At 45.1% G+C, this 25,856-nt stretch overlaps 5 protein-coding genes across 10 annotated transcripts; 3 read left to right on the forward strand and 2 right to left on the reverse strand.

Annotated features, from left to right (window-relative positions):
- The first annotated feature begins 228 nt into the window (after window positions 1-228).
- Window positions 229-6,956, forward strand: LOC105698658 (poly(A) RNA polymerase gld-2 homolog A). Of its 3 annotated transcripts, none has more exons than XM_023433251.1 (11): window positions 229-501; window positions 687-1,505; window positions 1,591-1,976; window positions 2,089-2,273; window positions 2,383-2,666; window positions 2,750-2,918; window positions 3,009-3,152; window positions 3,223-3,349; window positions 3,411-3,600; window positions 3,678-3,793; window positions 4,094-6,956. In XM_023433251.1, exons 2-11 carry the CDS (start codon window positions 1,314-1,316, stop codon window positions 4,269-4,271), a joined length of 1,971 nt encoding a protein of 656 aa, XP_023289019.1. In that variant the 5' UTR covers window positions 229-501; window positions 687-1,313; the 3' UTR covers window positions 4,272-6,956. The 3 variants fall into 3 exon arrangements, with proteins under 3 accessions (XP_023289019.1, XP_012278522.1, XP_012278523.1); XM_012423099.2 differs by having other exon boundaries at window positions 231-501; window positions 2,086-2,273; window positions 3,223-3,351; window positions 4,070-6,956; XM_012423100.1 differs by having other exon boundaries at window positions 231-501; window positions 2,086-2,273; window positions 3,223-3,351.
- Window positions 6,957-7,021: 65 nt separating this feature from the next.
- On the reverse strand, window positions 7,022-13,173 carry LOC105698657 (regulator of nonsense transcripts 1 homolog). Its single transcript, XM_012423098.2, has 5 exons — window positions 12,754-13,173; window positions 11,646-11,920; window positions 11,333-11,488; window positions 10,639-11,232; window positions 7,022-10,518 (listed from the first exon to the last, which is right to left on the reverse strand). The coding sequence occupies exons 1-5, from the start codon at window positions 12,940-12,942 to the stop codon at window positions 8,352-8,354; spliced, it is 3,381 nt and encodes a 1,126-aa protein (XP_012278521.1). The 5' UTR covers window positions 12,943-13,173; the 3' UTR covers window positions 7,022-8,351.
- Window positions 13,174-13,430: 257 nt separating this feature from the next.
- On the forward strand, window positions 13,431-14,243 carry LOC105698670 (39S ribosomal protein L42, mitochondrial). The gene is made up of 2 exons (XM_012423127.2): window positions 13,431-13,623; window positions 13,785-14,243. Exons 1-2 carry the CDS (start codon window positions 13,621-13,623, stop codon window positions 14,145-14,147), a joined length of 366 nt encoding a protein of 121 aa, XP_012278550.1. The 5' UTR covers window positions 13,431-13,620; the 3' UTR covers window positions 14,148-14,243.
- LOC105698669 lies at window positions 14,237-18,936 on the reverse strand. Of its 2 annotated transcripts, XM_012423125.2 has the most exons (7): window positions 18,534-18,936; window positions 18,281-18,442; window positions 17,946-18,175; window positions 16,076-17,861; window positions 15,900-16,004; window positions 15,761-15,816; window positions 14,237-15,685 (listed from the first exon to the last, which is right to left on the reverse strand). In XM_012423125.2, exons 1-7 carry the CDS (start codon window positions 18,611-18,613, stop codon window positions 14,835-14,837), a joined length of 3,270 nt encoding a protein of 1,089 aa, XP_012278548.1. In that variant the 5' UTR covers window positions 18,614-18,936; the 3' UTR covers window positions 14,237-14,834. The 2 variants fall into 2 exon arrangements, with proteins under 2 accessions (XP_012278548.1, XP_012278549.1); XM_012423126.2 differs by lacking the exon at window positions 18,281-18,442.
- Window positions 18,937-19,427: 491 nt separating this feature from the next.
- LOC111674100 (protein Ycf2-like) lies at window positions 19,428-25,228 on the forward strand. 3 transcript variants are annotated; one of them, XM_023433247.1, is made up of 11 exons: window positions 19,428-19,631; window positions 21,061-21,102; window positions 21,188-21,385; window positions 21,460-21,771; window positions 22,701-22,996; window positions 23,065-23,149; window positions 23,397-23,471; window positions 23,897-24,139; window positions 24,215-24,532; window positions 24,773-24,954; window positions 25,088-25,228. In XM_023433247.1, the coding sequence occupies exons 1-11, from the start codon at window positions 19,580-19,582 to the stop codon at window positions 25,100-25,102; spliced, it is 1,818 nt and encodes a 605-aa protein (XP_023289015.1). In that variant the 5' UTR covers window positions 19,428-19,579; the 3' UTR covers window positions 25,103-25,228. The 3 variants fall into 3 exon arrangements, with proteins under 3 accessions (XP_023289015.1, XP_023289016.1, XP_023289017.1); XM_023433248.1 differs by having other exon boundaries at window positions 24,221-24,532; XM_023433249.1 differs by lacking the exon at window positions 23,397-23,471.
- Window positions 25,229-25,856: the final 628 nt, after the last annotated feature.

A 25,856-nucleotide genomic window follows, 5' to 3' on the forward strand; every position in this document is an offset into this window, starting at 1 on the left:
GTGACGAAAACTGCATCCGTGGGGAAACTACGGATATCCCTAGGATCTTCGTAGAATTTCGAGATTACTTCAACTCATCTCCATTTGGCGATTCCGTTGGATCGATCTGATGGACAAGACAAGATGGCGGCACATATCTCGACCGACGACTGGACCAACCTGCCAAAATCCATCGACATGTCAGCATTGGCGGAAAAACAAGGGACCAGGGATTCAAAAATTTGAATGTACCGATCGCGATCACTGGAATGCGCGTCGTGTCGTTTGGCCACTTCCGATATCCACGAAGGTTCGGGAAAGGGCTTTCGAAGATCCGCGGCTTAACCTCGGGACTGTTTAACAACCTGCCGTCCCACTTCTCCGATGCTGGATCGTTCGCTTCTTGGAAAGCAAACGTCAACGTCAGCCGAGCTTGTATCATGATACCGGTCGAGCCGGTTTCTCGGCGATACATTGACTGCCGGAGCCAACGGAAGCTCGAAAGCTTTTGTCGAAACCCAGGTAATCTATCAGCACCCAATTCGGTTAGATCTCTGCCCAATGAGGAACGATAGTTTTTACATCTTCATACTCTTGGACCGATTGACAAGCATAATTGAGTGTACGGTCGAAGAATACTCGGCTTTCACTCTGAAATAAATGCTTTTTCAACCGATATTACAAGGTTGTGATTATTTTCATTTTAGGATATATTATAGAAGGCCAAGTATAAGAAACGGAAGGTATAGAAAGGCACTCGATTAATAAGATTCAAATATATAACACGAGGGAAGGTTCCCAACAAAGAAGAAACATTAAGAAGCAATCGCTGGACAGAGATGAATGATTAGTTTCCATATTATTGGGATAAATTATATAAAGATTGCCTTAGTGCTTATGCTGAAATCAAAGGAATTCTTCAGCGACAAGGATACGAATGATTTATGGAGCCTGTATCGACAACGGTCACTGTGGAAAATGCTCGGAACAAAGTTGTAGCATTGATTATATACGTTCAGTTTCCTATTTGCATAGAAGGTGTAATAGTGCAATGATATATTTCTACTAACGATAGCATTATTATATTTTGAATCTTGCGTAATAAAGGGACCATTAGTTGGAACAAGCGGTAGAAGAGAAGAGGCAGGTGAAACCTCGAAGAAAAAACACATGTTAAAGGATTCTGCCGAGCTCTATCTTAAATGCAATTATTTAAACCAGAAAGTCACGATCTTTTATAGACTTTTTGACTCCAATTGGACATTGTGTACGATTAATTTGATGTATGCACCACGAAGGTGCATCTTTTAACGGTTCCTTATCCTTCTACTTCAATGATGTATCAAACTGTGTTCTCACCCCACATGCTAATGCAGGTAATGGATGGTCAGCAAATAAATGGCCAGTGTCTGCAACTACAAAACCATTCCATACATATGAACGGAGCAAACCCTTTGTATCAGAATGAGTACATACACTGTACCCTTGATGGCAGTCTTGGTCCTAACAGACATCGAACGATGCAGGTAAGCATGCTTAGCTACTTAATATACTTGTTAAGATTACTACGGTAAGAAGCAATGTATGAAAAAAAAATCTAAACATTTACAGATGGCATCTTATCCCCTTGAGCTGTTACAAGCGATGGGAGTTGAGATTCCACCGTTGAGGCACACAGGGTACAATATGCAGAATGGTATCATCTCCGATGGAGGCTGGCAGCGAAGAGGTAGTCCACTGAATAATAATCCATCCATGCCCCCTCCACGTCTCAACTTTAGACAAGTTAATCCTGGACCAATAAAAAAGCCACACTGGAACTCTAAATCATCCAAACGGAGTTCTCATCGAGACTCAGTTTCAGAAAGTGAAACATGTGGTAATGACAGCAGACCCAGTTCGTGCTCATCAACACCTACTAAACATACCGACGGCAGTCAATCCGAAAACTCAGATGACAGAGACTCGGTTACCTCTTTGGCCGAACAAACGATCAAGTGAGTTCTACTAGTAAATCGAATTTATCTCTAAACAAGGGGTTTTGTATTATAACCCTTGATTCAGCAATTTGATAGCAAGATCAAGAAAGTTGCACTTTATTTACAGAAGATTACCCGATGTTCGACCTCTATCCAACTGTCTAAATAATAGCGCCGTTCAAGGAGGGTTAATCTCAAATACTTTGGCACCTCAATTTTATCAAAATCAACGACCTGTCAATTATTACCATAGTTCCGTTCCAACTCCTAGATCACAGCCTCAGACTTATCAGAACAAGAAAAGGTATCATTGTGGTAAGATCTTGAACTATGTTGTGCTATTTAAAATGTATTTTCTCAAGAAGGAGAATTAGGTAGAATGAATTATTTACGCTAATGCGAAGTAAGAGATTACTTCTTTCAGGAAGAACAAGTCCTCCGATGCAACGAATCCAACGTGGTAAAAAATACAGTGGCGTTGTATTACCAACGAGCAATGTTTTCACCAGGTTCTACATAGCCCCTGATCGATTTCTGGCTAGATCTCATCTCATCGAAGTAACGAAAATACCTGAGAACTTGATTACAGGCTCGATTTGGGACGACTTGTCAAAAAGCATTTGGCAGAAATTCATGGCAAGTCAACAAACCGAGACTACTTATAGGAATAAAATGATGCTCTGGAAACATCTGTATATTTATATTAAGGTTTGCTCTTCTCTTTTTCTCTCCATCAGATCTAGAGCCCTGAATTAATATTCAAACAATAATTCCAACGTACAAATTTCTAGTCTAATTTCCCCAAGTATGGACTGTTTCTGGTCGGCTCAACGATGAACGGTTTCGGGTCTGACAACAGCGACGTCGACATGTGCCTGTTGGTGCGGCAAGCAGAGATGGATCAACGAAACGAAGCTGTGATTCATTTGGATCAAGTGCTCAAGTGTCTAAAAAGTTGCGGTAATTAGTCCCAATTGCAAATTTTCGGGGTCATCTCGAAAACTACCTCGTAATCTCGGTCGCCTTACGGGTGATCGTCGTGATTTCCAGAGTACGTAGATCAGCTCGAACTCATCCAAGCTAAGGTGCCGATTCTGAAGTTCCGGGATTCCATTCAAAATCTGGAGGTCGACCTCAACTGCAACAACGCCGTCGGGATCCGGAACACGCATTTGTTGTACTGCTACTCGCAAAGTAAGGCCGACGTGCCATTATCATCTGACATTAGAATCCGCAAGTTATCGTTCATTATCTTACATTCCAGTCGACTGGAGAGTGCGCCCTCTGGTCCTGATAGTGAAGCTCTGGGCTCAGAGCCAGGACATCAACGACGCCAAGAACATGACGATCTCTAGCTACTCGTTGGTGCTGATGGTCATACATTTCCTGCAGTGTGAGTGCTTCTCCATTGTCGCTCCGAAATAGATTCACAGCCTCGCTGCAATTTCCCAGGTGGCGTCAATCCTCCGGTCCTGCCTTGCCTGCATTCCCTTTTCGTGGGCAAATTCGGTCCCCACACGGACATCCACTCCATCGACATCCACGAAGACCTCGACGTCTCGGCCATAGCGCCGTTCCTGGTAAACCGCCAGCCCCTCGGCGAACTGCTGGTCGACTTCTTCAAGTACTACGTGAATTTCGAGTAAGCCACCTCGTTCTCTACCCCGCTATTAAATAATCCACTCGACGAGAGACTCGGATCTCTAAATCCCGAAAAAGTTTCAGTCGGTACGCCATTTCGGTGAGGGTGGCGAACAAGGTGCTCATCGAGGACTGCCGGAAAGCCCGCTCCTACAAGAACGATCCCCACCAGTGGAAGTACCTCTGCGTGGAAGGTGAGTAACGGACGATTATTTACAACCGATCTAGGTGTACGGTCGCTTGAAAACCTCGGCATGGGGAACATAGCGAACATAGTGACCAGCCAGAAATCTTCCGGTCGAAGCCCGGCGGACAGAGGCCATGTCTCCGCAAAGGTACGAAGGTCAGAAATTTGTATCGTGCCACGGTACCAGAGTTTGCCGAAACATGGAGGACTAAGGTCGGCCGGGCTGTCGCGCGGCTGGTAGGGGAAACGCTGTTAGTGTGGCTATACTCACGGAATTCTCCAGAACCATTTGACCTAACGAACACAGCACGCTCGGTGTACCACCCGGACGTCTTCGTGAGGATCAAGGAGGTGTTCGTCAGGACGTACCACAGGCTGAGGGGAATCCGCGACCTGGACGGCATTTTCGACAAGGTCGAAACGTCGAGGCCCGCCGGCGTGCAGCCGCAACTCTAGCGACTCCTCGGTGGACACGGTTGTGTTAATTAGCGATAGGATTATTTATTATTAACCTCGCGGGGATATTATTCCGCGTCTCCTGGGCGAGGCGATCGAACGGCTCGCTCCAGAAGTGGGTTTCGGTTAGAGCGAGCGATACGGTTTATATGCAGTTGCTCGAACCGAGACCCAACAATCATTGATATCGTTGCGATTCCGAGGAGGTGGTTATCTGTGATAACGAGATGATCTCGACGGGTGGTTTATCTCCGAATCGAGTACCCTATCCCTGGAAACGCGTTTACGCACAAGGAGATTCGATGTATACGCCGGATTTCCGGGGAGCACGGTGCGATTTGGCAATTGCACGAGGGCGGCTCTTTTTACGGATAGAAGGGGAAAAACTGCACTCCCTGTGGTGTCCAGAGTGCATCTCAGGAGATATCCGTACGATCCTATGTTCGGAATTACCTTGGATCTCGCGGGAGACAAATGGCAACGGTCGAGCCTCGGGCTTTAAATGCTTTTTTCTCCTTTTTGAGCGACTTCACGGCTTGGTCCAAAGTATTTCCCCGTGGAGAACGACGGTGTTTGGCGGCAGTCGAGCCGAGACTTTCGTTTCGCGACTTTGGATCCAACGGATGTAGAATGTATTTTTTTTCTTTCCTTCGGAGCTTTCGGGTATCCCCGATGCCCTGGGAATCCTTCTCCCCTTCGTGGGCGCGTTTATACTGCCAGAAGTTAATCCTATTTTCTTTTTTTTTTAACGACATTACAAGAGCATTCTCGAGTTCCTCGTACGATTATTCACAGGGATAGGGCATCTAGGAGAGCAATCTCGTGGAAAAAAGTGATATAGCGTGATACAACGTAAACATAACGTGATATACAACGACCAACTAGTAGAGCTGTGGAGAGTCGATAATTATTGTAATACGTTAATCCTGACCATGGGAGGTCGAAAATTCTTAAGGACATGCAACTCGTCGATAACTTGATATCATTGGAAAGTTACAGTCGGCCCGATCGTCGATAATAAGTGCCCGGGAACCGTTCTCTTTGATCTCGCAACTGAAAAGGGAACGCGCGATCGGCTGTAAATTTCGGAGCACCTGAATCTATCGAAACCGCGATATCGCTTTATATGGGGAGAAAAAAAAAAGAGAAGAAAAATGGAGAAAAAAACGTTACTTCCGACTCGATAAATTAATTCAGCCCTCGAGAAGTCCTCTCGAAGGGCGCACATTCTAAGCCTCGTTAATTATAGGTTACTTATCGATTAAATAAGCGAACTGCCCCGAAGCGGTCAGCATAATGAGAAAGAAAAAAATCACGAAAAAAAATTTAAGAAATCGTCTAAATGTCCAGAAAAAAATATAGTGACGAGACTTTTACGGGTCACCGTGGAGGTCGGTTTTGAGACTAAATTAGTGCGAAGCTAAAGAAATAAAAAGAGAAGCTATATATGTGTATAAATTTCCATACGTAAAGGCGTGCAGAATCAATCTTAGCTATTCTTTATTGTCAATTCACCGGGAGTAAAGTCCGACCTAGCATTTTTGTATGTCTCTTGTTAATTTAAATCGAAAGTAGTAACTCCTCGCTCCGATTCTGCACGAAGGAGTTGTTCATATTTTCTCACGTAAAAGCTAAAAAAAAAGGATATATGTAAAAAAAGAAAAAGAACAAAAAGATATCGGTCATTTGTGCGGCGTTACCGTTAATGCACAACCACTGTTACTTATTTCGCCTCCTGCTATTACATTATTATTGTTAATTGTTATTGTTGATGTATCGGAAGTCCCGGAGAAACGACGCGAGATGGACTATATATTTAAACTCGTCGCGGGGAGAATAAGAACGAAGAAGAAAAAAAAAGGCAAAGTGCATTATCGATCGTTAAGGAGATTGTATTCGATTTCTTTTCTTTTTCTCTTCGGTGAGGTATCTTCTTCCAAGATTCCCGGAATATGTTAATGCACACAATGGCAATGCTCGGTTAGCGTCGTACAAGATTAATAACGATCCACGCGAAAAGAGACGAGAGAGAATACTTTCTACGAATCCACGTTACTTTACCTGATTATCTTAAATTATCTTATCGACATGATATTCATTCCAACACTTGATTCGGTCATTAATTAATCGCACCTGTAATTTCCGTTGACACATTTCCTTCCACGATTAACGAATCGCAGTTTACTTTCCCGTGTAATTTAAATTTCACACAGTTTCAAAATCTCTAGAAACGTTCGAGCGTAATGTCCGTTCCTTCGGTGTCGCCTAATTTACATATTTCGTATCAAATTCCGATTCATCCCCGGATCGTTATTAATCTCCATATCTTATTAAATGAAAGTCACCCTAGGATTAACTAATTCTCGCGCAATCGACGAATTCTTTGGGATTCGTCGTGAAATCGCAAACGGGACGAGATACAACTCTGTATAAACGGCGTAACAAATGAATTTCTATCCCTCGCTAGTAACGCCATCGTGACGGCGAAATTTCCTGCAAAAAGAAACAAAAAAAAAGTGCCAGAGGCTAGAAGATCAATTCCGACCAAAGTGTCGAGCAATTAATTCGCGGGGGAAGGCTTTTCCTATCCCTCGTTATTCTCCTCTACGCTAATCGAGCCGAGTATTCGCCATATCTTTTTAGACACTAAGGACTACCTGTATCTTCCTTTTGTACTTTTCATTTTCTTGTTGAATAAACGCAACGTTTCTAGACCCGGTTTGCGCATAAAACGCGGCATATTCATAATAAGAGCGAACACGACGACAGATACCCGGAGTGCATTCTCAAATCAAATTTATTTCTGATACCGTAAGATTTTACAATAAATGTTCACATAGTGAGCTGCAGTTAGCGGTGCGCCGTTGGTCAGAGAGATAGAAGGAAAAGAAAAAAAAAACGAGAGGAAAGGTGTAATTTGGCTGTTGATGCAGATTAATTGCGGGATATAGGTAACGGGTTTCACGCCTGCGACCCCGACGCGTCCTCGCGCGAGGGCCGGCGCGAAAATTCGAAATTCGACGACGGAAAGGAATATTAAGGGATATGCCTAGATCGTCGCGGGTCACAGAATTCATGGCGAGAAAAAGAACTCCCCTCGGTAGAGAGGACAAGGGAAAGGGGGAAAAATGAAAGGTAGAAGGGAAATAATCAAGGAGAATAAGAGAGAAAAAAAAACACGCTTACGTACGCCTCTACAAATTCGTACACGCCGGTACGGCTCTTAAAACGATGCGAAAGAAACACCTCCACCCCCTACCGACGTTTCTTCGGTCGGAAAACAGACGCTCGGCCGGGAAGTAGATAACAAACGGGACCGCCTCCCTTGCGCCGACCTTGCGCCCTAACCTATCCTCCGTTCTCCATATGTATTACCGAAGTCGCAACGAGCCCATACGTGGAAACCAAGCCCACCCGCCTCGCGACGCATCGCTGGCAAGTAAACGTCGGATCAAAAGGAAGTCGCCCTCCGCCATCCCCGAAACGCCTAATTTTAACGGTTTCCCGCTCGCCCGGGTCGCCCGGGTCGCCCGGGTCCCCCGGGATCCCATCGCCGTGCAGTTACCTTGGACGTACCTTGGACAAAGTGAGATAATTCGAGAATGCCGGTCCGCGCGCCGCCATGTTGGATCCGTCGCAACAAGATGGCGGACCGTTAGAAGCCGACGACGACAGGGTGCGCGCCCACGAGCGAACGTTGTCTTCACCGCTGAAACGTGACGACGGGACGCGCGCCAACATGGCGGCCTCGTTCCACCGGCTGCGTCGGGTCGGGGCCTCCTCGATCGGCGAGTCGGCGAGTCGGCGAGTCGGCAAAGTCGAGGTTACCGTTCGTTGGCGCGCAGCCGCGCTCGCGCAGCGGGTTAGCAAAGGTTGGCACTCCGTTGCCTCCTCCGTCCCATCCGACCGATCCTCGAGTCGACCATTCGGAGTCCCCCGTCAGGGTGCGTCCCTCCTCCCGTCCCTTTCCTGAACCGTTGTCCGCGCGTCGTCAGTGATTCGTGATTCGTTGGTGTCGAAGAAGAGATTTACCGATCGAACGAGCCTTCCAGTCGCTCCCGCGACGCTGCATGGCGAATGCGCTGCGCTCAGCCGAGGGGCGTCCCGGCTCAGTACGGCTGGGAGAACTGGCCCCCGGCCTGGGACTGTCCGGACTGGTAGAACCCGCCGCTCCGGTCGCCCTGGTAGGTCGAGTCCTGGGACAGGAGGCCGTCCATCTGCGACTGGAACTCGCCTACCGCGAACGAGTCCTGCGAGAGCTCGGCCTGGGAGAGTCCCGGCTGGGAGAGGCTGAAGCCGGGCTGCGACATGCCCTGGGTGGTGCCCTGGGTCAACGGCAACCCCGACTGGCTGTAGGGCTGCGTGTTCTGCTCCGATTGGCTCAGCTTGCCGAGGCGAGGGCCGGGTCGCGCCTTCCCCCCGGCCGGCGCCGCGGCCGAGGCCCCGCGCCGCCCCCCGGTCCGTTGGCTCTGGCGCGCCTGCAGCGCCTGCTGGTGCTGGTTGTAGAAGCGGGGCGGCACGTGGGCCATGTTCATGAACATGCCCACCGGGACGGGCACGTTGTTCATCGCCGCCTGGGCCCTCTCCGGGCTGATGTAGCTGATCGTGTCGTGGGTCCGGCTGAACACGTCCAGGGCCACGCCCCGGGGGTAGTAGGGCCCGTGGCCCTGGGCCCCGTTCACCTGGGCCCCCGAACGGTCGTAGACCGAGCCCGGGATCAGGGCCTCCCGGGCGTCGTACATCGAGGTCGACATGAAGTGCGAGCCCGGGTTGGCCGCGTTCACCAGCTTCTTCGGTTTGGCGAACTGGATCATCGACTCCTTCAGGTTGTTCAACGGCCCCTCCACCAGGACCTTCTGCTCCTTGTAGAAGCTGAGCAGGTGGTTCCACAGGGGCTGCTTCGAGAGTACCTTCGGATTCCCGACGATGATGATGCCGTACTTGGCCCGGGTCAGGGCGACGTTGAGTCGCCGCGGGTCGTTCAGGAACCCGATGCCCTGGTGCTCGTTCGAGCGGACGCACGACATTATGATGATGTCCTTCTCGCGGCCCTGGAAGGCGTCCACGCTCGCGACCTCGATCTCCTGGTAGAGCTTCGAGTGTAGCGAGCCCTGGTACTGCATGTACTGCACCAGGTAGGCCCGCTGGCCCTCGTAAGGCGTTATCACGCCGATCTGCTCGGGCTTGACCCCGCACCTCAGGAACCTCGTCGTGATCTTCTCGACGTTCGAGGCCTCGGTCCGGTTCAGGTAGGACGTCCCGCTACCGGCGATCTCCTCTTGGCCCTGGGTCACGTAGAAGAACATCGGCTTGTCCGGGGCAGGCCAAGGGAAGTCGATCTTGAGGAGCTTCCGCTCGTCGGCGCAGACGCCGTTCTGCAGCGACCCCTCGTAGAAGAAGTTCGAGGGGAACCGAGAAAGATCGGGGTGCATCCTGTACTGAACCTCCAGCCGAAAGGGCCTGATGCCCAGGACGACCAGCCTCTCGAACAGCGACTGCGAGAGGCCCGCCCGGGCGGCCTTCTTGCACATGACAACCGGGCCCAGCTGGCAGTGGTCCCCGACAAGGATCAGCTGCTTCGCCCCCAGGACCACCGGGACCATGCACTCGGGCTCGGTCGCCTGCATGCTCTCGTCGATCAGGATCGAGTGGAACTTGAGCCTGTGGAGTCGAGGGTCGCCCGCGCCCACGCAGGTGCAGCAGATCACGTCGGCCGCCTCCAGGAGTTCCTTCTCGGCGGCCTTCTTCAGCAACCGGTACCGCTTCTCGTCGACGCTCGACAGCTCGCCGGTCTCGTCTTTGAGCTGCTGGAGCTTCTGCAGCTCGGTGTTCGTCTCCATGTTCTTGATCTGGTTGTGCAGGGCGAGGAAACTCACCGGCGAGTCGATGGCCTCGCGGGACTTTGCGCAGAGCCTCACCACCTTCAGGTTCGACTTGTGGATCTTCTCGGTGAGCTGGTCGACCGCCGTGTTCGATGGGGCGCACACCAGGACCGGGCCGCCGTTTTGCTTCACCAGTTGGTAGACTATCGTGGCACTCGTAACCGTCTTCCCGGTCCCGGGAGGACCCTGGATCAGGGAGAGGGGTCGCTGCACCGCGTGCTTCACCGCGTACACCTGCGAGCGGTTCAGGTCGGGCAGGTTCGGGGCACTGAAGTGCTTCGGAAGGTGGCACCGAAACAGAACCTCCTCCACCTCGTGGCCCAAAAGTCGGTGATAGATGTAGGCGGACACCGAGGTGTCGTCCACGGCGAACTTTCGCAGCGCCAATTGCATTCTGTGAGGTTAAACGGGAAAGAGATTTTTTTTTATTTTGTTAACTTATTTGTCCGGTTGCTCGATTTACCTGTAATTTTATTCATTTATTTCATTTTATTCTCTTTTAAGAGCTACCAACCTGTCGAAGCTCGTGCTCTTCCAGATGAAGTCGACTACGAAGTTGCTGATGCACTCCGTTGGGGCACCAGAGTTGTTCTTCAGCTCTATCCCGACCTCTTCTCCGTAGTTGTCAGGAATCTTGATGACGTGACCTATGCCGGACCAGGGTTTGTGCAGCTCGCCAAGGTAGCGCAGTCTGAGCTCGTCTCCGTGCATGAGTTTCATGTCACCGTCGGTCTTAGCCAGCATGAAGTATGCAATTGTCTTCTTATTAAGACCCACGTCCCATCGCACCTCGATGTTTTCCTGAGTCTGCGACTCCTTCAGTCGTTTGTCATAGTCGGCTTCCAGTTTGACGAGGGGACCAAAGATGTTCTGGTATTGGTAGCCATCCTCGTAGCGTAGGAGAACCTGTTGAGGCTCCTCGTCCACTCCGGGTTTCTCGAGATCTTGAAAGGTCGCGTCCACGTTGTCGCGCCACAGCTCCTCCAGTTTGTTAATCTGCTGTGCCGATATCTGCCGAGCCCTCAATTGTTCCTGTTCCGAGGGTATTTTCACCAGCCATGCCAAGAAACTACGGTCCTCTATGAGAGGCTTCCATTGCTCTTGATCCCTTGAAATTAGTAAAACGATCAAATGTACAAATTAAAATTTAATGAAAATTATGAATTTCGATAGTTGCTCAAGAATTCTGTCCATGGAATTCAACGCACCAATTCATGTCTTTCAGTGAACTCTGAGCGGCGCAAGGCTGACGACAGAGCAGCACAACTACGGAGTCTGCCTTCGCTGGTATAAATCCCAGGACAAAGACGTTCCTCACCGCGCAGGAATAACACTCCAAAACGGTTTCACCAAGCGGTCCATCTCTGAACATTTTTAAAACATTAAATCACATTTCAGATCGATACGGTTAAACTACGAATAATAGTGGAAAGATAATTTTCCAAGAATTTTCATACGTATACCTGGCTCCATAAAAAGTGAACCAGAGTCTTCGGCAACTGACAATAATTAAACTCAAACCTGTGCAATGTAACTTCCTTGTGTTTGGCCCGCACAAGGTGATTGATAATGTGCGATCCCGACGTGTTACCCCGACCATTGCAGAACCACTTGCGGCAGACGTTGCACATAACCACACAAGAGGCTTCATGGATGCCGCAATACTTGCACGCATGGTCTGGCAGGTCTCGATTATAATATGCCTCCTCCTCCTCTTCCTCAAACTGCAACTCGGCAAGACTTTGCGCCGCACCAGAAATCTTCAGCTCCAATGACGTTCCAACCGTCCCATTAACCTAACCACAAAAGGAAACTTCTAATCAAATTTCTCATATTTACCATAACTATGAAAAAGCACGCACCTTTGCCATCAATTTTTTTACAAAAATTCTAGTTACAAGAAATTGTACCTTTGAATTAATCTCGACGCAATAAAGAAAATGTTGATCTTATCCGTTACGAGCTTAAATGCTTTATCAGAGGTGATGAAATCAAGGTTAGATGTTAATATCACAATGGTCACGGAAAGTTATGTCCTAAGAGGTTATCAAATGTTGAGCGAGAATCAGCATCCTAACGAATAAGAGAAAGCAAGAGCCTACGAGACACCATTAAAAACTCGTCACCTTATGTAGGCCATCGATTGTTTCAATAATTAGAATCCGCGCGAAATTAGATAAAATAACCAGCTTCGATTCAAAAGTGAAACCGGAAGTACTCGTACAGACCAATGACATCGTCGCGGTGGGTATCTATGCCACGAAGATAAAACCCAGTCAAATTCTCTGTCAAGAGAATCCGCATGGGGCAACTTAACTCATTCCACATGAAATAACAATACCAGTTAAGTACAATACAATCTTCGCGTCCAAGCACCAACCTCGACAGGAACCACTGTTCTATCATCCCACAGAATTCAGACCACGATAACCTCACTCCCGACACTCGGTCCGTAATCCCACATGGAAAACTTCCAATACTACCATTTGGGCTCTGCGAGATTGAGGTTATGTCCCCACACCGCGGCCCACGCCGAGAGGTTACCTGGCGTCCTCCAGATACCAGAAATGACTTGAATTAATGGGGGGAAAACGTGCAGGTTAGGGACGAACTCCAAAGGCGAAAATACCTGGACGGGTTGACTGGGTTGGGTTTGCGTCGCGTCGTGCTGCGAGGCCTGGGTCTGACTCGGCGAGGGTAGAGTGAAGTCCGTGAAGTCGAACTCGCTGCCCTGCGTGTCGGCGCCGATCAAGTCGGCCTCCTCGGTATCGAGGAAGGTGAGGGTCTGGCTGCTGGGCCCGTACGCGTCGACGCTCATCCTGTCTCGCTTGGTCTCCGCTTCGGGCCTCCCGGAGAGTGCCGCGCTTCCTAGCAAATCCCGGCAAACGCTCCGCCGGTCTCGCGGCGCTCAAAAACCGACCGCCGTATGCGGGAACGAGCTTACAACAAACTCGCGAACGATCTGCCCACCCGAGAGCCAACGATGCCCGATGTGTAACAGCTCAAACAGCTCGGAGGATCCTACGCCATACTTTGGCTAGCGCTTACCAACACCACTGAACACCACTGCGAGTACGCAAGGCTCACGTTTCCGTCGTCTGTTACGTCATCAGCTGATTTCTAAGTATTCCACGGTCGTTAATAGATTAGGTTCGTCCGCCCCAATGGACGCCTCCTATTGGTCGGTTGTCAAGATCGCCGCGACAACCTGCAGTCAGCCCTCTATGTGAAATTACCTTAAGCACGTATATACATACGTATTTCGAGAGTGAATTCTGTTATTCGTTTTTCCATCTTTCGCGCATATTTAATCTGTGCTCCTTTTAATGTGCACTTCGCTTAACTTCGCTCGTGCTCGTGCGTCGTTAAAATATAATTAGTGACGGACGATTGTCGAGTAAACCTGCATGAGATAACGAAAAATTTGCTCGATGTTTTCTTGGTGATAGCGGGCATTTTTAATATTTATTGCCAGTGTTGAAACAACCTCTTAATTATGGTATGCGTTTTCAATTCTTGTTCAATTCAATTATCTTCAAGAAAATTTTTAAAACGAACTATTTTTTTTACAAGAGGTTGACGATGATCCAGATTTTTAACAAATAAAATGTGCAAGTACGATATTCGGGTAATATGACTACTATATTATTTTATTTACAGATCATGAATCGTGGAGTGTACTTCCTAAATTTATTAAAAAGAACGTTTGTCCAGAGGAACGTTAATTATAGTATGTTGCCGTCACAGGTAGTAGTGGTGGCTGACGACGACACGATCGTCTGTTGGCATCCAGAAGAAACTTTTCCTTATGAATGTTCCAAACCGTTACCTGAAGCTAAGCCGGGTTCAAATTCTGTCTTAAAAATTGGAGAGAATGAAATTAATTCGGTATTCAGAAAAGTGAACCCTGAACTTGCCCCGCAAATGTTGGCTAAAATAACATTTACTACAAAACACAGGTGGTATCCAAGATCTAGGGACAGGAAGGCTAAGAAAACCGAACCAAACAGACCATACTTGTAAAAAAACCATAGAAGATTAGCAATGATGTACACCTACATATTAGTTATTAAATCTGTAATGTTATAAATGAAATAAATTGTACATTTTTCTAAACCAGTTGACAGGATTGTGTATTTTACTTATTTCCTGGTTGAAAGACGTTAGTTACATAAGTGTATCTTCTAATCGTGCACGTTTCTCTATTTTAATTATTGCATGAATTATATCTATTTTATATTGAGTACGGTCAGATTAAAAAAATAGCTGCTAATCATATGCTAAATATATAAAAAAAATCACATCTTGCACCACGATTATCTTTTCTTATGAATAAATACGGTACTATAAACGATATATCTTTGGATTACATACGTTATAGATATTGTCATTAGAATCATCCAGATAAAACGGTGTAAATAATTATCACATTCTTTTGTGAACATTCTCAACTATTTTTTCTATTATACAAGATCAGAACGACTCATTTGTTTGTATACCAATAAAATATTTTTCTTTTCACGGAATAGTTACCTCTTGTTAAGAACAAGCGTCGATCTATTTACAAAATTATTCCCTTTTACAATAAAGTATGTCAGGAAAAGTCCATAACAAACGATAAGTTTAAAACACTTGTCATTGTGATATTAAATATTTTAGTTATCTTTACGGTATCTTAAAACGCGTTTAAGGTATCTGCATTACGTACATCTACAAGTGTTCAGGGAATAACTGCCGTTCTCCCTCATGCATGAGAATCTCCATCGCTTTATAAAGAAGATACCTGCCAAGTTTTCTCTTTTCGTATAATCCCCAAGTTGCAGACACCCCGTAATATTCACCACCTTTACAGTTGGACAGCGTCTCTTTGCCAATGGCATCTATCATCGCTGCTTCTCTAGTTAACGCCTCAACTGCCATGATACCTTGAAAAACTTGCAGAGAGATGACACCGTGTTGATCGTTCCAGATATCCAGAATTTTTTGAACTTTCTCACAAGGTTTCTCTTGACTGTCTTTTTTAACCCAGAAGTTAAATGCATCGTACAGATGCGAATAAGGTCGAATACGTTTCCCTTTTCCTACATAAAAGATAGCTGAAAGGAAGATCTTCCACTTCTCCGATTGTAAAAGGTTGACACCCCGACGAGGTAGATCCATCGTCACTCGAGAGTCCAACAGGAGATAATTGAACGATGTTTTACCGGTGCCCTCTCGCCACCTCCGTGACGGGTCTGGTCTCACAAACTCTTGGAAAGCAGTTTCTTCCAATACTCTATATTGCTCCAAATCCGTCATCCACCTTGTATCCATTAGATGCGAATCTAACGTTACTTTATTGCCTCTATTCCCAGAAGTTATTGCACTGTCTGTTGGAGACTGTGTCTTTTTCAATTTCTGTTGACTGCGTTCTAACTTCAAAAGACGGTTTAGGTAAACTTGGTACGTGGAAGTTGTTATTGGTCCTGGTGTGTCACCAAACTGTATCAGTTTTTGACGCAATGTATGGTTGTCGATAAGATGCAGTTCGTTAGGCAGGTTTAACGAGTGCCCAACAGTGTCTGGAGATCAGGAATATATTATATGTATTATTTGTTCCGAAATGAAGTAGTTCAACAATTTAAAGAGCTTCTTACCCGATGTACTACTTTTCTTGACATGACTTTTGTGATTCTCCATATTTTTGGGTACACTGAAAAATGAACTCTAGCATTAATTTTCGTGCACAGTATCTATTAAATACTAAGGATTCATTTGAAATCATGTAATACTCACCACGTAGGGGTGACACAAAGCCTGCGCTCCAACAAAACGACACCCTTTCCTGAATCTTTGTATCTGTACTCTTCATCAATGCTAACAATGGATTCGAATGAAGACCTGGAAATTATTATTGCAGTCTTTGTTACTGCAACAAAACGTCCTAGTGTTAATAAGAAAGTTCCTCTAACCTTAGCACTGAATCCCACTGTGCACTTCCATCGACTCTCTCGTTCAGCTGGTTGGGGGGATTGGAAGAAATATCATCCTCTTTAGACTCACTATTTTTCAAGTACATTTGATCCCCACTACTGTAATCTGATAAGAGTATCGAGTCATCGATAAGAGACGTTTCTTTCTTTCCAAACGAAAGTGGCTCTTCCGTCTCGGAAAGGCCACAGGATGTTGCTCCTAACGAGAGATTGTCGAAGTCGTTAGCAATTTCTGCATTTTCCGACTGACTTTCCAGCAATTCATTCAATCCTGTAGACATATTTTTCCAATTTCTCAAGCCATTCGTCATTGCCTTATTATATAAGTATCTTTTAGGAGCTGTGGATTCACTGTAACTCGATTCACTTAATTCACTTGTAACATGTTTTAATTCCTTATGGTTCTGTAATACATTACAGTCCCCCATAGAGGTTAACTCAAATTCTTTAGATTCTGAAAAGCCTTTTGAGTGACGAAAGAGATCGCAGAGGGATATTTCGTTAGATCTATAGGATGGAACCTTAAAGAAAACAGCTTTAGCATAGTGTAAGTTTGGATATTTGTTTGTTGACTCCACCCTGTCTGGATTTATAATGTTTCGTTGCGAAGGGGTGTCATCATCATATTTCGAATCTAGCTTGACAGCTAAATCTCTTGACAGACGTCTTCCATTTACTGATGGACAAAAGTTTTCTGGTACAAATGGAACCATCCCAAAACAATCGGTAGGAACAATCTTGTTGCGACATGTAGGAGAAGCAGTTTGCGGTATTCCCTGCTTTTGAAATGGAAAATGAACTGGTGTGTTAGAATCATTATTAAAAGGTTTAAACTGCCCTTCTTTTGGAAAATGATTACATCGATTTCTTCTAGGTGTTGACTTTGATATTGTTCGATAAAGTTCATTTAAGGTTATAGGAGTTTTAACTGCAGAGCGTTGTCCAGCAAAGCTATGTGTCAATGGATTTTCAAAGGGCAATGGCTTCTTTGCAGCTTTCTCCCTTTCCGTAAATGCTGGTATTATTAAATTTGGTGATTTACTTATAATGGAACAATCCGGTGCAAATAATGATTTTGGAGTGCACCGTTTAGGAGTTCCATATTCCTTGTATTTTGGAGTAGTTTTCAAATCAGCTTTTGAAGTTATTTTTGTGGAATGTGCCTTCTGAGTAGATACTGACTTTGTTGCCGAGTTTATTGGAGTTTTACAGGTAGTTCCTGTCTTCTCTTTTGTAATGGTTTTTGAAGGGAGAACGTGTCTTATACGTTGTTGACGTGCCAATAACTTTTCAGATTTTAATATATTATTTATCACTTTTCTTGAACTGTTTCTTAGCATACATTCTTCATCAGTGTCCGTTGACAGAAAAGAAGTCTTATTTAATAACTCACTGTCTGTTGCCAAAGACGCGTTTTTAGTTCTACACGATTTTTCTACATTAGTGCACTTTTGCAAAGGCTTCTTTTTAGTAGTTGCACTAGACTTTTTCTTTATTACACTTGCAGGAAGAAACTGACGTCGAACTGTTATGAAATCGTCGGTTCCACAAGATTCGTCTGCCGTAGTAGAAATTGTTTCTTCATTCTTGCTTATACAACTATTTTGTAGTTCATTTTTCTGTGCAGGCGCATTGTCTATTTTATCACGACTTCTTGAATCACGAGCAGAAACATACATAGAATATGAATCATCCGTTGATGTTTCAGAACTGTCGGACACAACATACTCAGCTACCACCTCTCCATTATTAATAAGTACTTTATCTGTTAAAAAAGATACAACATCAGGGCAAATTCAAATTAGATTTTCATTCACTTCAATAATAAAATATTATATTTTGTACGCACCAAGCGCAATTTTATATTTAGGCACATCATCGTTCTCAGCATTTTCTCCGCAATATTTTCCAAGAACTGAAATTACATCATAAAATCCGCCATCAAACGCATAATGAAACGGACTGCGACCATCGTCATCTAAATAAAATGGATCCCCTCCGTTAGCCAATAAAAGCTCCAAAATACCAACACGACCCCAAGCGGCAGCTACATGAACTGGGGTCATTCCATCGGTTGATCTATATTTTCATAACACGTTAATATTAAACTTACAATACAATGTAATATAAGTTATGGCATTTTAGACATTGTTACAGATAATAAAGTGATAGCAATCGTCTAACCTAACGTTAGGATCACCACCATATTGTAGGAAAAGCTTTGTAACTTCCTCCGCAAAAATTTTAGAATCATTTCCAATTACTAGATGGAACGGAGTTATACCTTGCATCGGTATCAAAACATTTGGATCAGCTTCTTTATTTAAAAGCAGTGTCGTTATTTGCCTATAGTATAGAAATTTTTTTGTATATACATATAATTACATCAGTCAGGGAGAAGTAAGGTCAAGAGGTGCTAGCAAGACGTTCCACTTACTTTATATTATTATCTTCCAAGCCATCGCAGAGAGAGGAAGCCAGAAAGAGCTCGCCTTTATTTTTCGGAGTAGTCGGCATTTTACTTTATTGTCTCAATAATACACCTCAAAATAACTGTCAGAACTACAAACACGGGTCGAATCTCTTCACCCTGCCGTTTGTTTCCCTTCTGCGTCGATCCATCGCCGATATGTCTTACAATTGATCCTCTCGGTAAAGAAAAAGTGCTCCGGACTTTACGAAACTTTAAATTCACTGTTTACATTGTCACCGCCAGTCACCGCTCCGTCAAATGTGTCATTTGAAAATACTGTTCCAGAGAGTATACACATGAAGCGCGGTAGCGTCAATAAAAAAAACAATTTCGATCAAATATGAACGCGCGACCCTGCCCGGACCAATCTCCCAACTCATCTCTGCTTGCCCATCTAGACTGCTGCATATCTCTACGTCGTTGATTGGTCAACACTGGCAGCCAGTGAGAGCCTGCCTACGATCACCCTCGGAAAATTAAATTGAAGTCCCACTGCGCGCTTCGGATATTGTATGGGGCCTATTACGTAAAGCAAATTGAGCAAAAATGTGAAAAATGAGTAGCTCACGGTCCAAAATACGTAATAAACGCCCAGGGCGTTACGTATCGCTCGCACTTTCATCTCACGTGGGTTTATTCGTCGAATTACGTATTCGCTATATGAAAGAACGAGATCACTAGCACTCCCGGTCTAGTAATATTGCAAATAAAGCATTTGCTTTACGTAATAGACATCTCGCTGCGTCGAGATTCAACAACCAATCGGAACTGCTGCAGATGTCAGTGGAGGTGACGCCAAGATTATGCGCAATTCCGATTGGCTGTTCAGCTTCGACGCTCTCGGTGAGACTTCTTGAATCCAGCCGTTGGCAGCCTTGCCAGCAGCGGACAGCGGACCGCAAAATCAAATTTCTTTGCGAAGGCACTGTGAGCTCGAGGCGGCACGGACTTTCATCTTTTTTTTATTCGAAAGCCACTTTGCCACACCGCGACTCGGGCCGCGGTGAAGGATGTCAGGGGATGTCCAGCCAAGGAAGCGAAAGGAGAAGAAGCGCAAAAAAGGTGAGCCCAGCACCCTCGGCAATCGGCTGGTAAACTTTCGCAACACATGATTTACTCGGTTACGGGATATTTTTAGCTCCTACCTTCCCTTCGTCCCCGAAAATGTGTATTATTGCTTGTCACCCCGCGCTACGCACACTTTTTCCAGGACCCTCGATAATTATTGAGTCGTCCCGACGAAACTATCTTTCACCGTATTATTTCCACCTTAAAAAAAAAAAACCCCGAATGCGGGAAGTGCTCGGCAATTTTTTTCATTTTTAAATAGCGCCGCTATTCCACTCCCACTGGGAATATTTTTTGTCTCCAGATAATTGCCCTCATTTTACGTGGATTTAATAAATTCTATATTTACATTTCGAAATTTATAACGAGGCATTTTATGGGAATATAATAGTGTATGTTGTCTGGCCCACAATAATGGGCGAATTATCCGGATCGCTTTATAGGCATAATCCGTGATCACGGGAGACGCGCTGTTCATAGTGCGCAGGTAATTCGCATTTTCCAGCTATATAGAGCATACTTTTCAGCATACTTCGTTGGCAACTAATGCCGCGTAAAGATCTACCTTTTGGTCTGGCACTGGTACATACGTACATCAGGGAAACGAGTGTGTTGGAAACTCAGCCGGACAGCCGCTCTTGCGGCATACAGAAATAGATGAAACCGTATGGTCCGCTCAGAAAGCATTTACCTTTAAATTATTTATACATTCCGTCCATTTTTCGAGAATTGTTCAAAAGAAATCCGAGGAGAAGCGCGCGCTCGCCTCTTCCCGGGCTTTCTTATCGCGCCGAAGTTGTACCAAGATAAACCGGTCACTAGAATGTTCAAACATTTGCACCTGATAATAAAAAAGCGTCGGTGCATCTTTTCAACGATCCGAGATGTGTCCTAATTGCTGCACGTCTTTCGATTATATTTATTCTGAGAAAAAAAAAATGTCATTGAATCGAAGAAACATTCGATAGTTCCAGAGAAACATTTTCTTAATTCAAAGAATAATTATTCGACCGAAATAAATTGTCATCATTCCGAAGAAACATTGCATCCAATTTATTCGAGTTCATTTGAGTGAAATTTTGTTGCATTAACAGCAAATTTCTTTGATTCTATTCGAAGGAACGTTTCTTTGGATCGATGAATTTTATTTCTCAGTGTACAGTAGACTCTCGTATACCACGGTTAATACGTTACGCGCTATATAAATTTCTTATAGGAAATCGTGTTGTATGGGAATTTTGCTCGTATAACGCGAAACAAAAGAAGACACGTTATACGAAAATTTGCGCATTACATGAAAACAGTAGTCGCAATATTTTTGGCGTACTATAGGAATTCGCCCTATACGAGAGTCTACTGTACATATATATTAGAAAAATTGTTTATTTACTCATTCCAACTACACTGGCTTACTTTTATACAGATGGAGAGTACACCGTGCAGAGGATACGCAGTTCGAGCTTTGGTAATAATTTCACAGTTTCTCAATGGACATACCGGTTTATGTTGTGCTGAAATGAATTGCACGTTAATTTCATGGATTAAATTAGACGACGAAGACGCAGGAACCCCGCCACCTGTTCCGGCGAATCAACCGGATCACTCGTCGGACAATGTGTCCATACACGTCCACAAAGAAGGAGGCACGGGTGGCCACTGGTGCGCAAGAATTGTATTTTTCGCTCTACTTGCCGTTCTCCTAGGATTGATCGGCATCATCATCTTGGAGCACAGAGGAACGACCGACGGTGAGGGACGCTACGTTATATAAGTGACGAAATATTTGGATTCATAGTAATTGAATAAAAATTCCCATTCAAAGTCGACACGCAGGGAGGAGAATCTCGATGGGCGACTCTATTCGACGGATGGGTGGACGATTCCGCGACGGCTCATAGTGAAGAAGCAGAAGGAACCGAAGAGCACGACGAAGAGGAACACGAAGGAGATCACGACGCGGAGGCGTACGAGGAGGAGGAGGAGGAGGAGGAGGAGGACGAGGCTTCGGACGATGCCGAAGAGGTCAAGGGAGTCGACGAAGAGGACGACGAGGACGAGGGACTAGGAACCGACGAGGGCGACGAAGAAACTGCTTCCGATGAGGCGCAGTACGAAACTGCGTCGAGAGAAGCAGGTATTGAGTCCAATGACACTGCTCGAAGTCTCAGGCGATAGTTCGCAAAGCGATTTTCAATCTCAGGCCGCATAAATGCCCGAAAATCGGAGGCGGTAATGACCACTCGTCGCGGTAATCGCTCATCGAACTCGCGTCATAAAATTTTATTCAAAACTAGACTCTGTCGATGCTCGCGAGAAACGCAACGGTACGTTTTCAATGCACAGGAAATATTGAGGGTCAGGTGGACGTAGATGTGTGCTTTTCATTTTTTACTTCCACCGTTGGATCCACCGGCGTGCACGTGACACCGTTTCCGGGATCGTTCGCGTCTTTTGTCGCGGCCCCGCGTGTACGTTTAATAGCGCTCAGGTGACTTTGATATACTTATGGCAAAAAGTAAGACGGTGTCATTAACCAAGGCAATTGGTCCCCCTAGGAAACTCTTTTCTCGACTCGCTTCTATCAACGAAACGTTCGGGAAAGAGGAAAGTTCAGCTACTGGGTGATACAAATAATGAGTATTACGTCTTGTCGCTTACGATGCTTTGCAGATATACAAAACATGTATCGATGTAATTAGTGGCATTTATGTGAACACTTGTTGAAAGACAGTGAATTCATTTGAAACTCCAGCATGTATACTCGAGGCGGTCGTGTCTAGTCAACTAGAGTCAATAAAGTTTGTATCGAAGTGGATAACGAACGTTCATTTACTGCGGCAATTTTCTCTCCCCAGTTGATTTTCGTGAAAGAGAAAAGGGAAACGGTATAAATAAATGGAAGAAGGCGTGGTCTCGCCCCACTTTTGTGTCCCACGGAAACAGAAACGGTTCCGACACCGCGAGTTGCGAAAGCGAGGAATTGTATTTGCATCTGTTATTCGTATTACCCAAGAGAACGGGGATATTTCAGGCGGACTACCGAATGATTACTTTTATTTTTAGAGGAGGAGAGCGGAGAACTGGAAGACGACGAGAACGTCGAAGAGGAGAAGGATGGTGACGGGGATGACGAAGGCTACGAAGAACTCGACGTCGAGGACTACGAAGTCGGGACTCTGGAGGAGATCGATAGCGCTGAAAAGGATCTCGAAGAAGACGAGATCGAGCCCGACGATGATCTGGATATCAGCATCGAAGGCGTCCAAGAGGAACCCGAAGACATCGATGACGACGAAGAGTTTACAGGAATCTCTGGCATCAACGAAATCGATGACAGCAGTGCAGAACCTTTGGAAGAAGTACGTCTTCGGGTATTCCTTGTGACCTTATTCGGTTCGATGATCGTATATTGTATCTCAAATTTTAGGTAGAAGAGGAGGAGCCCGAGGAAGTCGTTAACGAGGTGGAAGAAGAACCCGAAGAGCCAGAGGACGAAGAGGAGACCACAAATGGTGAGATGCGATTCATTTTTTAACGTTATATGTCACGTATATGCCAGATGTGATTAATGTCAATCGTAAGAATCATCCCCTAACGTTATAAGTTCCCTGAGAAACGATTCTCCGTGCTCGAAACATGTTATCGGTCAAAATAGATATCGTGGAATCACGATTTATTTTTAATGTTATTAATGCTAAAAATCATGCGGTTGGTTAATAATTTCGAGAGGATTGCCTGTAAATGGAAATATAATTGCAGTGGCGGTGAAATTTGGAGTCGGCGTTGCGCTTGTCGTTGCTGCTCACTGCGTACTCGTTAAGCGATGGAACAATGGTAAAAAAAGCGACCAAATATTTTCGTTTTTTTTCTACGAAACACGATATGAATGTTGTACACGTAATGATTACTTAGCATAATTAAGCCAAGAGACGTCCATTGTACGAATGTCTTATTAGGAAAGCTTAGAAGTTAGAGCTAGTCTTTTTTTCCGACGAGAATATGTACTCGAGTAGGTTTTGTATATTAACTTTGTTAATGCGCTTGTGAGTGGACATTTTTTTTCAGCATGTTTAACCGAGTGTTGCCGTTATTAACCAATTACTGTGCCAGTCCATCACGTGCGGAAGGAAAATATTTGAAGAGTAAGTGGACGTTGCCACAATTTTAGACTCATTGTTGGAGTTAGTTACGAGTTGTACGAAAGATATTTCTTAAGTATGCAAAATCGCGGAGTATTAACAATTGAAATATGATTTCAGAGACCGGCGAGCCATCCGAAGCCCAGGCTGAAGAAGTTCCGGACTTAAGCAGACGAAATACGATTATTTCTCCTCCTCGACCCGACCCTACAACTGGTTCGGAGAAAAAGCAAACGTACAAAGATTTGCGGTCGAAGTACAAGGGACTCGAGTCGGAAAACGTCGAAACCGTAGTCTCGAAAAAAGCATCTTCGGTCAACGAAAAGGCTCCGATCACGGCAGAACGAGTCGACACCTCGGGAGGTTCGACATTCTTCTTAAGACCTCAAATCATACATTTGTAATGGACAAGAGTTAGTGAACTGATTTTAATCTTAGCAACAGGTCCAGCGAAAATGGTTAAAGGGAAATCCGTGACGGAGAAGGGCCAGGAAGAGGCGGAAGAAACCTCCGAAGGGGAACGCGTTTCAGGAACCGAGGATGACGAAGACGAAGAAGTCGACGAAGAAGACGAAGAGGAGGAGGATGAGGAAGCGGACGACAGCGAATTAGTCGCAAAACTAGAAGCGAAGTATGGCAAACTGCCGACTCCGACTGAAAGTGAAGCCGAAGACGAGGAGGAAGAGGAGGAGGAGGAGGAGGAGGAAGAAGAAGAAGAGGAAGAAGATGAAGAGGACGATGCCCAAGAATGGAAACGTACGTGATCCTATTGGCAAGAATCACGAAACGACGAGCACTATCGAAGCTCTCGGGAAGCTTCTTTTTTAACATTCAGGATATTTACGCGGTATTAACGTTAAACTGATATAATGTAACGAGCACGGAGGATTGACGGTCTAGATGGCAGGCTCAAGAAAGGATTGTTATACTCGGGACCTGAGAGTTCGATGTTTTGATTATTCCCGGAAGGATTTGAGAATTGATTTGCATTTTCAGGTGTTAAAGGCGCTAAGGGTCCACAAATAGAATCCAAGGATGAACCAGGTGTTAAAACTATTCCGGCACCTCAAAAGAGACAACCGAATGTCAAGGGTGGCCCGAAAGACTTTGATATCGTGAATGTGTCCACCACGGATGAAATAGTCATCCGGGAACGAAACGACTCAAGGATTTCCGAGGTCTGTATAAATGAATTCAGCTGTTTTAAATTTCGAGGGACCTTCGTCGACGGAAAACGGAGAATTTGAATAGGAAAAATGACGAGGACGAGGAGAACGGCGACAATTTTACGTGAAATTTTTATCTCTTCAGGGCCGCTATGACTAACGTCACTTCTCTAATAACTCCACCTACGTATATCATTTCCACGTTAAATGTATCGTTTTTTTTAGTTAGCCCACCGGATTTCCAAGTTGACTAACGAGAGAATTAATCATGGACGTAACAATTCCCTTTTTCGTCTCTAATAATTGATTCGCAGATGTTGAAGAGCCGAGTGTTGCTTCGCACTTTTCCTGGTTGAAACGACTGCGAACGTACGAATCTTTGGGAATGCTTTTACCGCAATTACGCGCTTTTACAGTCTCGTCGATTTTGCAATTAAGTATTAACGTCTCATTCACGTTATCATTTTCCCAGTCGGAAAATTTTCTGTTCTCTGTGTCACCCAATTTCACGCGAATCTTTTCCTGAACATTACGGTTATTTTTAACACTTCCTTAATTGAACTCCTTAAGAGACCTTACGACATCTCGAGGACTCGTGACTCGACTCGACGTCCATCCAATTTAAATTTATGACATTTAAATCAATCGTCCAGGCGGAGAGAAATAGTTAGGTCTAATCAGTAGAGCGATTTACGAGCGACAGCATCGAGAGGGTTTTTGAGAAGTATCGAGAAATATGTATAGAACGAGTACTGCGGAGTATGTATATTTTGTAAAGTATTACGTTTTTATTTGGCTGCGAGAGAACTATTAATTTAATGATAACGCGTTTCTGTAGATGTAGCCACGAACGTGTGTAGACATATTTATTATATAGAATTTAATGAGACCCTAATTTAAGTAACTATTCCATA

Source organism: Orussus abietinus, unplaced genomic scaffold (assembly GCF_000612105.2).
Source record: "Orussus abietinus isolate OABI.00-Male unplaced genomic scaffold, Oabi_2.0 scaffold31, whole genome shotgun sequence".
Classification (NCBI taxonomy): domain Eukaryota; kingdom Metazoa; phylum Arthropoda; class Insecta; order Hymenoptera; family Orussidae; genus Orussus; species Orussus abietinus.

Coding starts and splice junctions, on each gene's coding strand:
- LOC105698658 (XM_023433251.1), top strand. CDS start 1,314: ATGATGTATCAAACTGTGTTCTCACCCCACATGCTAATGCAGGTAATG. Junction 1,506..1,590: donor ACAGACATCGAACGATGCAG/GTAAGCATGCTT, acceptor AAACATTTACAG/ATGGCATCTTATCCCCTTGA. Junction 1,977..2,088: donor TTGGCCGAACAAACGATCAA/GTGAGTTCTACT, acceptor TATTTACAGAAG/ATTACCCGATGTTCGACCTC.
- LOC105698657 (XM_012423098.2), bottom strand. CDS start 12,942: ATGAGCGTCGACGCGTACGGGCCCAGCAGCCAGACCCTCACCTTCCTC. Junction 11,233..11,332: donor TCACTGAAAGACATGAATTG/GTGCGTTGAATT, acceptor ACTAATTTCAAG/GGATCAAGAGCAATGGAAGC. Junction 10,519..10,638: donor AAGAGCACGAGCTTCGACAG/GTTGGTAGCTCT, acceptor TTAACCTCACAG/AATGCAATTGGCGCTGCGAA.
- LOC105698669 (XM_012423125.2), bottom strand. CDS start 18,613: ATGCCGACTACTCCGAAAAATAAAGGCGAGCTCTTTCTGGCTTCCTCT. Junction 18,176..18,280: donor GGTGGTGATCCTAACGTTAG/GTTAGACGATTG, acceptor ATGAAAATATAG/ATCAACCGATGGAATGACCC. Junction 15,817..15,899: donor CTTTGTGTCACCCCTACGTG/GTGAGTATTACA, acceptor TTCATTTTTCAG/TGTACCCAAAAATATGGAGA.
- LOC111674100 (XM_023433247.1), top strand. CDS start 19,580: ATGTCAGGGGATGTCCAGCCAAGGAAGCGAAAGGAGAAGAAGCGCAAA. Junction 21,772..22,700: donor AACTGCGTCGAGAGAAGCAG/GTATTGAGTCCA, acceptor TTTTATTTTTAG/AGGAGGAGAGCGGAGAACTG. Junction 24,140..24,214: donor ACGAGTCGACACCTCGGGAG/GTTCGACATTCT, acceptor TTTTAATCTTAG/CAACAGGTCCAGCGAAAATG.